Source organism: Nyctereutes procyonoides, unplaced genomic scaffold (assembly GCF_905146905.1).
Source record: "Nyctereutes procyonoides isolate TBG_1078 unplaced genomic scaffold, NYPRO_anot_genome, whole genome shotgun sequence".
Lineage (NCBI taxonomy): Eukaryota > Metazoa > Chordata > Mammalia > Carnivora > Canidae > Nyctereutes > Nyctereutes procyonoides.
This window is the reverse complement of record NW_026575126.1, coordinates 27,934,019-27,946,214: the sequence shown is the minus strand read 5'-3', so window position 1 is coordinate 27,946,214 and position 12,196 is coordinate 27,934,019. Positions and strand designations below refer to the sequence as shown.

Here is a 12,196-nt window from a genome sequence, read left to right as displayed (position 1 = left end):
TTATGTTAGATGCTCCTTTGTAGCATCTACTTTCCCTTCTGGCACATAGAGGAGATAGGGATAAAAACCCAAAAACATATAGTGGGCTCTGTTCTTTGCAAATCAGAAGTTTCTCTGAATATAACTTCCCTGTCACCCATTTTCCACCCAGCAGGAATTCAGCGTTTGAATCTCACAGAATTCTGACTTTCTGTAGATGCTAAGGTTTCTTTCATACCTATTTGACAAAGTTTTGTTTTTTCTTTTCCTTAAAGAGATATATTTTCCTCTGGATTTTATATATATATAAGTGTGGTAAAATATACATAACATAAATTTGCCATTTTAATATGTAAAGTTCAGTGGCATTAACTACATTCACATGTTTATAACCATCACCACCATCCCCCACTGGAACTTTGTCACTGTCCCAACCTGAAACTCTGTGTGTATATACCACATTTTGTCTGTTCAGCTGTAATCAATATTTGGGTTTCCTTTCTTTGGTTCTTGTGCATAGTGCTGCTATGAAGAGTGGTATGCAGATATCTTCAATAAACGTGTTTTTACCAAATCATTTTACCCATGATTTCATCAAGCTATGAAGAATAGTTCTTGAAGTATAAATCTCATATTTATTGGGTAGGAACAAATAGTGCATATTTAATTCTTTTTTTTTTTTTTAATTTATTTATTTATGATAGTCACAGAGAGAGAGAGAGAGAGGCAGAGACACAGGCAGAGGGAGAAGCAGGCTCCATGCACTGGGAGCCCGACGTGGGATTCGATCCCGGGTCTCCAGGATCGCGCCCTGGGCCAAAGGCAGGCGCCAAACCGCTGCGCCACCCAGGGATCCCCAGATTTAATTCTTTTCTCTCATTTTATCATCTCTCCTTTGCTATTTTCTGCTTTCACTGTAAATTTTGAACTTGTTGATAAATGGTCTAAGTCACTAACATCTCCACACAACTCAGTTCTCAGTCCTTATCTTCCTTGACCTATTAGCTGCACTGGAGTCAGTTGACCAACACCACTTGCTTGGAAAACATTTCACCGTGACTTGCAGAATACCTTACTGTTATGGCTTCCCTCCTGTCTACCGCTTGTTCCCTCTGAGGCTCCTTTGCCCAGATCTCTTTATCTCCTAATCACTAAGTATTGGAGTACCCCAGGACTCAGTTCTGGCCCTTTTCTTTATTTGATCCCATCTTAGAATGGTAAGTGCCATTTTTATGCTGTTAACACCCAAGTTTATATCTCCAGACCTGACCTCTGCTTTGATCTACAAATTGATATTATCCTGGTTGGATATCTAATGAGGCATCTTGAATTTTCCATTCCTTTCCTTACCACCACCACCCTCAAACTTGCTCTGTCTGGAGTTTTCCCCTTTTGGTAAATGGCTCAGAAACCTCCAGTAGCTTCTCATCTCACTCAGATTCAAAGCCAAAGTAGCTGCATTGGCCTACATGGCCCTGCACTGGTGCTACTCACTGTAATTGGGGACCTATGTGAGCCATGACTGTTGTATCCAGACTGTGAGATCAGTACAGAAACGGGTCTTAGATACTTTCACAGCAATTTGACAGGTGACTTAGGTCTATTGAATTTAATAAGAAGTTAGGGCTTGTGTTTTATATCTTTTTAATTTTTTTTTTTAAGATTTATTTATTTGAGAGAGGGTGAATGTGTGCAAGTGGGAGAGGAGCAGAGGGAGAGAATCTTCAAACAGACTCCTCTCTGAGCATGGAGTCCCATGCAGGGCTCAATCCCAGGATCCTGAAGTCATGACCTGAGTTGAAATCGAGAGTTGCTTAACCAACTGAGCCACCCACGCACCCCTTTAATAATTTACTTTTAATGTTATTTAAAAGTAGCTTGCAATGGAATAGAAATTTTTTAAAAATAACAATAGTTCCTTTACCAAAGACAGATTGAGAAGCATTGCTCTTGACAGTATGTCCTGCCTTCCCCCCTTGCTCTGTGACCATGTCTCATACCTCTGACCTCCCCTCCACTGCAGCCATCCTGTCTACCTTGCTGTTCCTCCAACTGTCCAGTCACGCTTCCCTTCTGTATCTCTCGGAGTATCCATCTGACTTTTTTCCTCACTGCCTTCAGTGAGGAAACCTTGGTGAGGCTTTCCCTGCCCACCCTGTCAAACAAAAAATGCCACCTGTATTTAGCTCCTACCTACTCTCTCTCCCCTTTCCACATTGGCTTTATTTTTCCTTCGTACTTTTCACTACCTAACATGCTATGTATTTTATTTTATTTATCTTAATTGTCTCTCTCTACATTATAATGTTAGCTCCAAGAAGGCAAGGGTTGTTATTTGTTTGGTCACTGGTTTAGCCCTACAGATGAGACAAGTACCTGGTACATAGTAGGTGCTCAATAAATACATGTTAAATAATTGAAATCTGAGATGAGATTTACTGTATATATGGTAATTGTACAGGGGACAGGAAGTACTTTGGAAAAACTGAAAGCTCGAGGCAAATATAAAAATGGGGAAAATTTTCAAGTCATTTGGGATGCCCATTTCTTCCCTGTTACAGGGAGGGGGGCGGTTATTTAATCTTTCACCATTGCTGTTGCTATAGCTTGCACTTCAAGCAAGTGAAGGCTGACTCTGTTCTTTGCCTTATTTCTAGGCCCTTCCCCGATTTAACAACAAAGGAGAAGTATATAAAGCACAGATAATGAATGTGAGCTGGTCAGCTGATCACAGAATTATTGATGGTGCTACAATGTCACGCTTCTCTAATTTGTGGAAATCCTACTTAGAAAACCCAGCTTTTATGCTACTAGATCTGAAATGAAGATTGATGGGACGTCAATGAACTTTCTGATCTTCCAAAGAATATGTAGCACCTAACTGTGCAGCACATGTTCTTCATCACAATTTGTATTATAAATGATTTGTATTGTATGATTAAGGTTCCAAGGCACAATATTTACACTGTTCTGTTAGACTTTTTACTGAAAGTGAATAATGATGTAAGAGTTCTCCTAGGGCTGTCACATTGTATAGGTCATGGTGTGACTTCTTAATATGGTGCTGAGGTCTTTGTGTCCATGAATTGAAAACTAGCAAGAAAAACAAAATTAATGTTACTAAAAGACAGACTGCCATATCCAGTGTGGATATCTATTTTTTTCCTTTAATTTTTTATTTTAGACTGACCTTAATGAAACATGTCAGTTACACTTAGTTGGAAAAAGGAATTTACATACAGAAGTATCTTCCATTTCCCCACAATAACGCTAACTATTATATAAAATAAGTGCAATTACTTAACCTTTTAAGATACCCACGATTATGTTGCTCTGTAGAAATTAACTGTAAATGTCTTGTTTATATAAATTAATATCTTTTAAAAGGGAAAATTATAAGCTGATCTTAAAAATGCCCAATTATAGGGATGCGTGGCTGGCCCAGTCTGAAGAGCATGTGACTCTTGATCTCAGGGTCATGAGTTCAAGCCCCATATTGGGTATAGAGCCTACTTAAAAAAAAAGGTAGGGGGGATGCCTGGGTGGCTCAGCGGTTTGGGCATCTGCCTTCGGTTCAGGCCGTGATCCCTGAATGCCTGGATCGAGTCCCACATCAGGCTTCCTGCATGGAGCCTGCTTCTCCCTCTGCCTATGTTTCTGCCTCTCTTTCTGTGTGTCTCTTAGAATAAATAAATAAAATCTTTAAAAAAAAAAGCCCAATTATAGTTTTATGACTAGTAAGGATATTAAAAGTGTTTGTTTAAAATGAATATACTTTTAGAATTTTGGTAATGTTTTCGTGTTAGGAAAAAAACTGCACTTTTGCAAACTTGCCTCATATGAAGAAAGTGCTTTAAATGTAACAGCTGCTGACATTGTCTTACACTTAGAAGTCCATTGCCTTTTAACTATTTTTTACCTTTCTCGTCTTCAGCTTAAACATAGGAGAGGATAATGTATTCCATTCTCCATATCCTGAGAAGGAATGTGAATAAGAGGGGAGAGAAGAGTCTAATGGGTAATTATAGACATTAAAACAATATATATTATACAGAAGTGAAGGTATCATAATGATTTTGTAAGAGGCCCACTTTAATCAGAAATAGCATCAAGGTGAATGTAATCCAACATTTTGATTTGCCTTCAGAAATCCAGGTTGCTTCTAATTTTGTCTGACTGCTGTACCTTCAAGTGAAATTTTGTAACAAAAAAGAAAAGATTGTTTTAAATCTACTTGATTTTTTTTTCAAAATGAGAATCGTATGTAAATTAGAAAATAATGAATTAAATGAATGTTGTTTTTAAAATTTAGGTAGTACAAAGAGTTACAAAGAAAATAAAATCATCCATAATCATACCACTATTAACATTTTGATCAAGGTATCCATATACATAGCTATTCTTTTTATAAAAATGAAATCCTGCTTTATCTACTGTTTTATAATTTGATTTTTTTAAATTTAACATTATATTATGAGTAACTTTACATGTCAATAAACAGTTCTACGTTATCGTATTTTAAATGGCTGCATAATAGTCTATTGTGTATGTTTGTTATACATTTGATATTAAACTTTTGCTGTATATCAAGCATGATGCAAAGCACTGGGCACCTAATGCCCACCCTAACTATCCCTGTTGTCTTTTTTTTTTTTTAAGACTTTATTTATTTATTCACGAGAGACCCACACAGAGAAAGAGAGAGGCAGAGACACAGGCAGAGGGAGAAGCAGGCTCCATGCAGGGAACCTGATGTGGGACTCGATCCCAGGTCCAGGATCATGCCCTTGGCTGAAGGTGGCGGTAAACCTCTGAGCCACCCAGGCTGCCCTGTCCCTGTCTTCATTGGGTTTACAGTCTAGTGGAGGAGGCAGATACTAAGTAACCATAAAAAGTAAAATATCATTACATGTGTACGTAGGAAAAAACAGGGTGTCTGTGAGAGCATCTAATAAAGGTTGCTACTCCTGTCTGAGCGGGTTAAGAAAGTACCATATTATAATTTAACCTATTCCCTATTGATGGCATTTGCAGAATTTTAAATGAAGAATGATATGATCAGTTGTGTGTCTCTTTTTTTTTTAATAAAGGAAATAGAAGTTTGTTGAATACACTGCAAGAGAGTGGCGGGCAAGACAGCAGAGCCTGTCTGCCTGATTAGTTGTCTCCTAAGGAAGAGTCCCCAAAGCCACTCTGAATACAGCCCCTTACATCCCACTGACTATAACTGTAATTTAGTCATAACATCCACACCTAGCTGCAAAGGAGGCTGGGAAATGAGAGGGCATGTGCTCAGCTAAATATTTTGTTACTATGGGTAAAGGAGAGAATGGCTATTGGAATAATTGCCATCTCTGCCATAGAAAATATTTTATCCATTTAGGTTAGAAAAGACTATAATGTATGAAGCAATTTCTTCATGTCACATAGCCACCAAAGTGCAAACTGAGGCTCAGTCCAGGTAAAATCACTTTCTACTCTACTGCATTACATCTTAACACAACTCTGAGCAACTTCATTAACTTAAGCTAATAAGCAATAGGGAGTATTAATATATGGAGGTACTATCAAGTGAAATGCCTAATGAAGCCCAGAATTTACTTCATCCTTTTTTTAGGGCCTCCCTAAGCCCTCTCAGCAATTCGGAAGGCTGAGTTTCATTTCCGTTTTTTTTCTTTTCTACTCTTGTCCCCTAGGACATATCATGAGTACCACTATCAGGTCAAAAATTTGAGCGAGATAAAAATGCAGGGACTACCTGTTGCATTCCATTGTTCAAATTTCTCTCCTCTTCAGCCTGAACCTGTACTTTTAAAGTGTAATAGTCAGAGCTTTTTCCATTCCAAGTGACAAAAGCCTAATTCTTCCTGGGTTATATTACAAAGGATACCTGATTCATATTAACTGAAATTCTCAGGGGTCTCATTTTCAAGTATGGTTGGATCCGGGGACTTAATAAATTTGAGACAGTCTCTGTTTGTCTCTGTCTCTATATTTCTGTCTCTTCACTCCATATCTCTTGGATCTTTTTTGCTTTGTCTTGACTTCATTCTTAAGACAAGCTGTCCCAATATGTTGACAAAGATGCCTAAGAGTACCCAGACTTAGATTCATCAGAACTCACGTTCTGTTTCCACTTAAAATTCCATGCAGGGAATTTTGCAGTTTTGCAGTTTTGATTGTTCTGTCTTGGTTCATGCCCATCAGTGTGGGCAGGGGAATACAACATTCTGGTTGTCCAGGCTTAAATCTTAATGGTCACCTTTGGAGCCTGGAAGTCAGTCAGCCCCATTCAACCACAGGGACTAAGAAAGAATATCTGGGCAGATAAAAAAAAAAAAAAGTCAACTACATAAAATGAGATACTGCCTCCCATCCCACCTTATATTAAATAATGTTTTTCTGATAACTCTTTAAGAACATGGGTAGAGAGGAAGATGAAGAGGTGAAATGAGTTGGAGGTAAATACAGAAGCTAATATTAAACTGTTTGGTTATTGGCTGTGATTCCAAGATTTTACAATATCTCTAACAATGAATATTTGTATTTTCTTACCACTTTTAGTTCACTGTTAATGAGAAGTGATTTTATTCTCAAACTTCAAATGATGCAGTGTTGATAATTCAACTGATGTCAAAGTACGAGTTACCTGGCAGCCCTGGTGGCTCAGCGGTTTAGCGCCACCTTCAGCCCAGGACGTGATCCTGCAGACCCAGGATCCAGTCCCATGTCAGGCTCCCTGCATGGAGCCTGCTTCTCCCTCTGCCTGTGTCTCTGCCTCTCTCTCTTTGTTTCTCATGAATAAATAAATAAAATCTTTAAAGAAAAATGAGTTACCAGCTTCAATATTTTCTATTCACCTGATCTTAAAATTCTTGCATGCTAATCTATTCACTAGCTTTAATGTTTTACACTAATACTGCTGTATTAATTATGGCAGTAGGAAAAAGTCTAAGTTATATTTTCAAAGACCATTTCTATGAAAAAACAGATTAATGGGACCTTATGGCTTCCCATAAGGATATTTATCAAGGGAAAAAGAAGATACACATTTCAATTTACCTGACACATCCTGCAAGTGATCATGGCCACCAGGTTAGTCTTATATAGATTCCTTCCAAATTCTGCAGCACATGCCTCAGCCATTCTTCATAGTACCTGTTCCAACTCTTTTCTGTTCATTTAAATGCTGCACATATGTCTTCCCAGCTGTGTTGTATTAAGCAGATAGCTTCTCCAAATATCTTCAGAGAAGACAAGGATCTTTCATTTCTCCTTTTCACCTCAAAATCTCTATATTCACACTTTCCCTCTTTTTTTTTCTTTTTTCTTTTCTTTTTTTTTTTTTTTTGAGGGAGATGTAAGTCTCCATCAGCAAAAACCAAACTTCCTACTTTTTTTTTTTAAGATTTTATTCATTTATTCATGAGACACAGAGAAGCAGAGACATAGGCAGAGGGAGAAGCAGGCTCCATGCAGGGAGCCCGATGTGGGACTCAATCCCAGGACCCCGGGATCACAACCTGAGCCAAAGGCAGATGCTCAATCACTGTGCCATCCAGGTGTCCCCCTACTTTCTATACAGTTGCAGGGTCCTTGCTTTGTGTTTAATCCCATGGCCCCATTTTGATATCTTAGTTTCTTCTTCACATATGAAACTGTACCAGATGCATCCTTTTGGCACACTGAGTAAGATTCATTTCTAGTTCCTCATGGAGGACTTACTAGAGACTGAATCCAGAACTCCAACAAATTTAATTTTTTTTCTTGATGAATGTGTCTGAGTAATTTTTTTAAAATATTTTATTTATTCATGAGAGACAGAGAGGGAGGGAGGCAGAACCACAGGGAGAGGGAGAAGCAGGCTCCATGCAGGGAACCCGACGTGGGACTCTTATCACGGGCCTCCAGGATCAGGCCCTGGGCCAAAGGCCGCACTAAACTGCCAAGCCACCTGGGCTGCCCCTGAGTAATGTTTTTATATCTATAAACCTGTTTTCTTTTTGGGCACACAGTTAAATATATTTTCCAGCCTAGGTTGCAGTTGTGTGGGGCCATGTAATTTATTTCTAGCCATTAGATTATGGGTAGAAGTGATGTAAACCAATTCCAAATGTAGCCCATGGAACCTCCCAAGAGATCCTCCATACTCTTTCTTTTTCCTCTCTGTAGCAACCCTGAAAGCTTTTATGTTGAAGATGGTGGCCATACAAGATGGAAGGAGCCAGTATCTCCAAATGACTTTGTGACATAAAGCCTCCCTACCACCACACCCCAGCACTGATTGGTTTGGATGTGATACCAAAGGTGAGGTGAAATAACTTTTGTTGTTTTAAAACGTGGATACTTTGAGATTAATCTCCTCCTCCAGGTAATAATAACCCTAACTCTGAGCTGTCCAATGAATGCAATAGTCACTAGCCACACGTGAGTATTTACATTTAAATTTAGATTATTCATTGTGGCTGTTGAACAGTTGAAATGTGGCTAGTGTAACTGAGAAGCTGAATTTTTAAATGATTTTTTAAAGATTTTATTTATTTATTCATGAGAGATGCAGAGACAGAGGCAGAGACAGAGGCTAAGGGAGAAACAGGCTCCTCACAGGGAGTCCGATGTGGGACCCGATCCTGGATCCTGGGATCACGCCCTGAGCCAAAGGCAGAAGCTCAAGTGCTGAGCCACCCAGGCATCCCAAGAAGCTGAATTTTATTGAATTTTAATTAATTGAAACTTAAATGCGAAGAGTTACATGTGGCTAGAGGCTACCATATTGGGTATTGCAGATATAGATATTTCCATCACCATAGAGAATTCTATTGCACAATGCTGCCCTAAATAATAGAGAGAACGTTCTTATTTTTTAAATAATGTAATGTCCTAAGAAACTACCTCAGTAAAGCTAATTTCCCTCTACCTAAAAGAAGGCTGAACACATTCATTTTTTTTTAAGATTTTATTTATTTATTTATGAGAAACAGAGAGAGAGGCAGAGACACAGGCAGAGGGAGAAGCAGGCTCCATGCAGGAAGCCTGACATGGGACTCAATCCCGGGTCTCCAGGATCATGCCCTAGGCAGAAGGCAGCGTTAAACCACTGAGCCACCCAGGCTGCCCAACACGTTCCTTTCTTGCATTGTCACCTTTACTTGCCACTGCAGGTACACAGCTGACCTATTCCCTCCTACCTTTGCCTAACTTCTTGAATGAGTGGTCATGAACTCCTTGCAATGTGGCTTCCTTTCCCACTGCACACCTGTATTTGCAGGGTGCTTGGCAAAAATGTGGCCACATCTCTCTCTCAGATGTCTCCTAAATTCTTCTGTCTGGATCTATGTCTCTCCTAAGCTCTAGGCATTTTCACTCTTCAATATCTCAAGGTCACCAGGTGTTTCAGTGATATCTTGTCAGAGAAACCAGGTCAGCTCTGAATTATTTATGCCAAACCTCAAGATGGCTCGTGTTATCATTGTTATCCCCGCAAAATAACCACAGCTCTTTTATGTTCTAGAAAGCAATTCCCATTTAGGTGAACACTGAAGGTAGCACGAATCCTTGATGTTTGCGAGCTCAGAATGAAATGGACATGAATTCATCGTCAGGCAGTTCCAGTCCTGAGCAGGAGGGCTTTAAGCACGAGCTAATTCATGTGCTAGTGAGAGAACTCTAGGCCAGCTTGCTAAAACTGAGCAGGAGAATTTGGAGATAGTCCAGAGAGCCACAAAACCGAAGCATGACCAGAGTAATTGCAGTTGTTACCAAGAGGCCATCTATATCAGGCTGCCACTGACTATCATGTGGAATGTTACAACACAAAGCTTTGGGAACAGCTGTTCTGGGCCTTGACAAGAGACATGACAGAAGAAATGAGAACAGGTGGGAGATCAAGTATTTACCTTAGATAGGGGGCAAAGTCAGGAAGGTCAAAGAAGGGGTCACGCTTATCCCAGGTTGAGGAGGAAGCCAAGGCTCCCTCCAATCAGCACACCCCGTGCCTCTACTCACCCGCGTTTCCAGAAGAGCTGGCAAAATGTGCTAAACTTGGGCAAAGCTATGGAACTTGAAATTTGCGGCAGGAAACTCCCTAATATGTTCCAAAAATGTGGTAAAAAGGAAAGTTAAAAAAAAAAAAATCAAGGCTTATAAAGTCTGTAAAGAAGTTGCAAGAGTGCAGTGATCTGGAAAAAACTCTCAAATTAATTTCCTGGAAAAATGAAGGCAGGGTTCACACTGCAGTAACAAAGGCAACTAAGTTGATGGCAGGTGTAATTAAGTTAATGGAAACTGCAGGGATGAATATAAGTCAGAATGACTAACAGTCTGAAACATTAGTTATTCAAATGCAATACAGAGGAGTCAAGGAGCTAAGGCGTCACACTAATAACTCTGCTAACCAAGGGCTTCACAAATTGCACAAGAACCTGGCTTTGGTCCCATTGTGTTTCTGGCACAAGATTAGAAGGGCCCCGTTGGTTCACATGTTGCTTGGGCAGAGCAGTACACACTGTCACAGGGATGGCACAATTTTTTTAAACCACCGTAGTCACTTACTGCACTAGTTTCTCTAATAAGTTTATGAAAATTAAAAATATTGATATATAAATGTAATACAGTCTAATTCCAAAAGATTTTTTTTTGGTTTGTAATTCTAAATACATTAAAATTTCGCACAGCTTCTATCTTTACTAGCTATTACAGGTTTAACAATTGCATGATATTTGTGGAAATGTGAAAAAACTATTTTTTTAATTGCCCATTAAAATGTATATAATATATCCTCAAAAGTTGGATCAATATCCTAGAAACAAATTATGTAATTCACGTGGAATTATCCAGATAAAGAGTTTAAAATTTGGTGTAGCTTTTATTTCTGTAGAACTAAGTAGTACGTAAAAATAAAAGCAAAAGGAGCATATCTTTTTGTTATGTGGCCCAAAATACCTCATTCGACATATAGAAAGCAGTGCAACTTTTGTGTCATTATTTGGTGGGTATATGGAAGATGTTGTTCTTTGTTTTCTTTTTGAAAAAATTTTTTTTCTTTCTTTTTTTTTTTTTTTAATCTCTACACGATATGTGAGGCTTGAACTCCTGACTCCGAGATCAAGAGTTGCATGCTCTACCTACTGAACCAGCCAGGTGCCCCGTTTTGTTTTTTCTTTTTAAAATAAGACTGTAGGGACCCCTGGGTGGCTCAGTGGTTGACCAGCTGCCTTTGGCTCAGGGTGTGACCCAGGGTTGTATAGGATCGAATCCCGTATCAGGCTCCCTGCATGGATCCTGCTTCTCTGCCTGTGTCTCTGACTCTCTCTCTGTCTCTCATGAATAAATAAATAAAATCTTTTTTAAAAAATGAAATAAGATTGTAATGGCTTTTATGTCTGTGGTCATCTCATTTGAGATTTAAATTGCCTTAAAAAGTTGCATAATATTCTGATTACTCCTGCTAAGGTTTTATATTTCATATCAGAACTATCTTCACATAAGGGAAGATTTATGTCTTGGGAACACTATGGGAAAAACTATGGCACCAACTATTCCTAAGAACAATTATGTTTTGTTCACTTGTATTTTGTTTGCTAAATGACATATTGGTTACTAAGACTTACAGCATGCCTTTCTCTCTCTCTCTCTCTCTCTCTCTTTAATTTGTTTATTCATGAGAGACACAGAGAGAGAGGCAGAGACACAGGCAGAGGGAGAAGCAGGCTCCGTGCAGGGAGCCTGACGGGGGACTTGATCCCGGGATCCCAGGATCACTACCTGAACCGAAGGCAGATGCTCAACTGCTGAGCCACCCAGGCATCCCAGCATGCTTTTCTCAAATGAAGATCTTGAAATTATGGCCAATTGACCTAATTTTTAGCCAATTCCCAGTGGGCTATAGAATAAATAATTTTCATACCTTAATTCTTGTGTCTCCACTGTTGATTGGCTTAAGGAAATGTGTGTATATCAGAAGTGAAACCAGCACAGAATCTTAAGGTCAGAAGTACATTTTCATTGCTCATTAAGCATATTAACTTTTGGTCATAAAACACATATAATAAAAGAAAAAAATAGCTAAAATTAAATATTTTTCTTAGCCATATTAGTCACTTAGATATTAAGTTATTAAAGATTGAAACTCTGTGGGGTCATGTGGCAGAAGCCATGTGAGAACAGCTAGAATCTGAGAACCTGAGCTCCCAGGGAAAGGTATTTGGTGTCTAACAGT

The 12,196-nt window shown here is 39.0% G+C and overlaps 2 protein-coding genes across 3 annotated transcripts in view; both read left to right on the top strand.

Moving 5' to 3' along the window:
* DBT (dihydrolipoamide branched chain transacylase E2) overlaps positions 1–3,749 on the top strand; it is a 51,263-nt gene extending 47,514 nt beyond the window's left edge. For both annotated transcript variants that reach the window (XM_055340260.1, XM_055340262.1), the window contains one exon: positions 2,637–3,749. In XM_055340260.1, coding sequence (XP_055196235.1) covers positions 2,637–2,804 — 168 coding nt within the window. In that variant the 3' untranslated portion in view covers positions 2,805–3,749. The remainder of the gene's footprint in view (positions 1–2,636) is intronic.
* A 4,329-nt stretch (positions 3,750–8,078) lies between these two features.
* Positions 8,079–12,196, top strand: part of LRRC39 (leucine rich repeat containing 39) — a 30,239-nt gene continuing 26,121 nt past the window's right edge. The window contains exon 1 of the mRNA XM_055340074.1: positions 8,079–8,286. The gene's annotated coding sequence lies outside the window, so the exon portion shown is untranslated. The remainder of the gene's footprint in view (positions 8,287–12,196) is intronic.